The 2,368-nt window shown below is 58.0% G+C and overlaps 1 protein-coding gene across 1 annotated transcript; it reads left to right on the top strand.

Annotated features, from left to right (window-relative positions):
- The first annotated feature begins 610 nt into the window (after positions 1-610).
- Positions 611-1,795, top strand: C6H11orf96 (chromosome 6 C11orf96 homolog). The gene has a single exon (XM_064424946.1). The coding sequence runs from the start codon at positions 1,108-1,110 to the stop codon at positions 1,468-1,470; it is 363 nt and encodes a 120-aa protein (XP_064281016.1). The 5' UTR covers positions 611-1,107; the 3' UTR covers positions 1,471-1,795.
- Positions 1,796-2,368: the final 573 nt, after the last annotated feature.

The raw sequence follows: 2,368 nt of genomic DNA, 5'->3' as shown, positions 1-2,368 counted from the left end.
GATCTGATTCGGCATCATATCAAATAAGCACCACAGAGCCCACAGGGGAATGGAATATCTTAGGATCCCTACTAAATGGAAAAAAGATGGAGTCACACTGAAGGAGGTATTTAAGCTTTGTTAGAGGTGGCAGAGTTGGGAACAAGATCCCAGAGTCCTGCTCAGCCCTCTGATGCTGATGGTTCTCGTCTGGGTCCATTCCTTGTGATCTCTGCAGCTTCTATCTGGGTCACTGTAACATTAGGGTTTGCAGATTTGGGCTTGCCTTGGAGCTTCCTTTAACCACGGGTTTGTTACTCTGGCGGGTAGCGATCAGCTGAAAGCTGATGTGACGGGACTGTCGGTACTCTTGCATAGCCACAGAAATCAGGGTATCGATAAAAACAGCATCGCGGTGAAACGCAGAAAGCCGAAGTCCCGCTGTGGCAGTGCGGGACTCGGCTGAAGCTCCGCTGGGTGCCGCGGGGCAGCAGGGGGATGCCCTGGAGGTTGAGGGGAAAGGAGGCGGAATGGGAGATGGGAAGGAGCGCGATGGCTGCCCGGCCCCGGGCTGTACCCGGCACCCCCGCCCCGAGGGGCCGCGGCGGGCGGGGGCGGCGGTGCGGGACACGTCATGCGGGGAGCGGAGCCCGGCCGGCCGCCAGCGGGCTCCGCTGCGGCCCGAGCGCTGCCTCCTGTCTGAGCATGCTCCCGCGGGGCTCCGCCGCTATATAACGGGGCCGGGGCGCCGGCGGCAGCGGCTCTGCTGAGGCAGCGGGGGAGCTGCGCTCCGCGCCGTACTGCGCCTCTCCGCGCCGTACTGCGCCTCTCCGCACCGCTCCGCTCCGCACGGTGCCGCAGCGCCGCTCGGTACCGCGCTCCGCACCGCGCTCGGCTCAGCACAGCGCTCCGCTCCGGTCAGCGCTCGGCTCAGCACCGAGCTCTCTCCGGCACCGAGGTCTCTCCGGCCAGCAGCGGTCCGCCCTGCTCCGCACGGCCCCGCAGCGCCCCGCGGGGCCCGTGGCTGCCCCGCTGCCCGCCGGAGCCCCGGCGCCCGGCACGGCCGAGGCAGCGCGCCCCGCTCCGCCGGCCCCGGCCCCCGCGGCGGGCTCTCCCGCGGGCGGCGGGATGGCCGCGAAGCCGGCCGAGCTGATGGGCATCTGCTCCAGCTACCAGGCGGTGATGCCGCACTTCGTCTGCGTCTCCGAGGAGTTCCCGCCGCCCGCCCGCCCCGCCAAGACCGCCAAGGGCAAGCTGCGGCGGCCGCGGCAGTCGCGCTTCAAGACGCAGCCGGTGACTTTCGACGAGATCCAGGAGGTGGAGGAGGAGGGGGTGTCCCCCATGGAGGAGGAGAAGGCCAAGAAGTCCTTCCTGCAGTCGCTGGAGTGCCTGCGGCGGAGCACGCAGAACCTGTGCCTGCAGCGGGAGCGCCTGGGCAGCTGCCGCCTCCGCAACAGCCTCGACTCCAGCGACTCGGACTCGGCCCTCTGAGCGGCGGGACCCGCACGGACTGAGCTGCAGCAGCCGCGCCGCCGCCGGCACAGAGCGCCCGGACGGGCCGGGATGTTTTCTAAGAAAGCGCTTGTACCTTCGTTTCTATTTGATTGTATGAAACTCACCGTTTAAAAGACCAAAAAAAAAAAAAAATCTTTTCTATTCGTTAGAAGAAATGAGCTGTTTTAGATGCGCTGAGCTGCTGGACTTTATATTTATTTTTGCATTTAAACTGTTGACTGCATTAATTTAATATGTTTCTACCTGAATGTCTGTTATTATTTCCATAAAAGAGTAATAAATCTGATATATTTGCACAGTACTTACTGGGCTGTCCTTATTTCAGGGACCCAACTGTCCTTGCTCAGCTTTGAGGGGTAAAGGGATTCAAAAGCTGTCGGTAGCCAGTGCAGAGCCAGCAGTGCTTTGCTCGGGGGTGCTGCCCAGAGAGGTTTTGCAGGCTGTACTGTCAAGTATAAACTAATGAGACAAAAGTCGAGCTAGACTGATTTTAAACTACTTTATTTACTTCTTTTAGATCTTTGTGTTAGCTTGAACTGAGGTTTAAAGAGTGTTTATAACTGGTGCCCAAGAGCCTTAATGCAACCGGGTAAGACTCTTGCATTCATAAAAATGTGTATATAGTTTCTGTTTTCATCCAAGTTGGTTTTGTCTCTTCTCCCCTTCCCCTTCTGACCCACAAATTATTTAGTGCTGCAGATGGTTTTGGTTAGATGGTTTTGGTAATTGGTTAGAATGCAGTTTTATTTACCAGAGCAATTGATAATATGTGGACGTGCTTTTTTCAGAGTTTAAAAGTAAGGGGATTTTGATGATGGTAAATTTGTAGGAGTGAGGCTTCTGTTGGGTTGCTGCATGTGTGTGTGTGCAGATG

Source organism: Passer domesticus, chromosome 6, assembly GCF_036417665.1.
Source record: "Passer domesticus isolate bPasDom1 chromosome 6, bPasDom1.hap1, whole genome shotgun sequence".
Classification (NCBI taxonomy): Eukaryota; Metazoa; Chordata; class Aves; order Passeriformes; family Passeridae; genus Passer; species Passer domesticus.
Note: the sequence above shows the minus strand (reverse complement) of the source record. Positions and strands in the feature narration are given on the sequence as shown.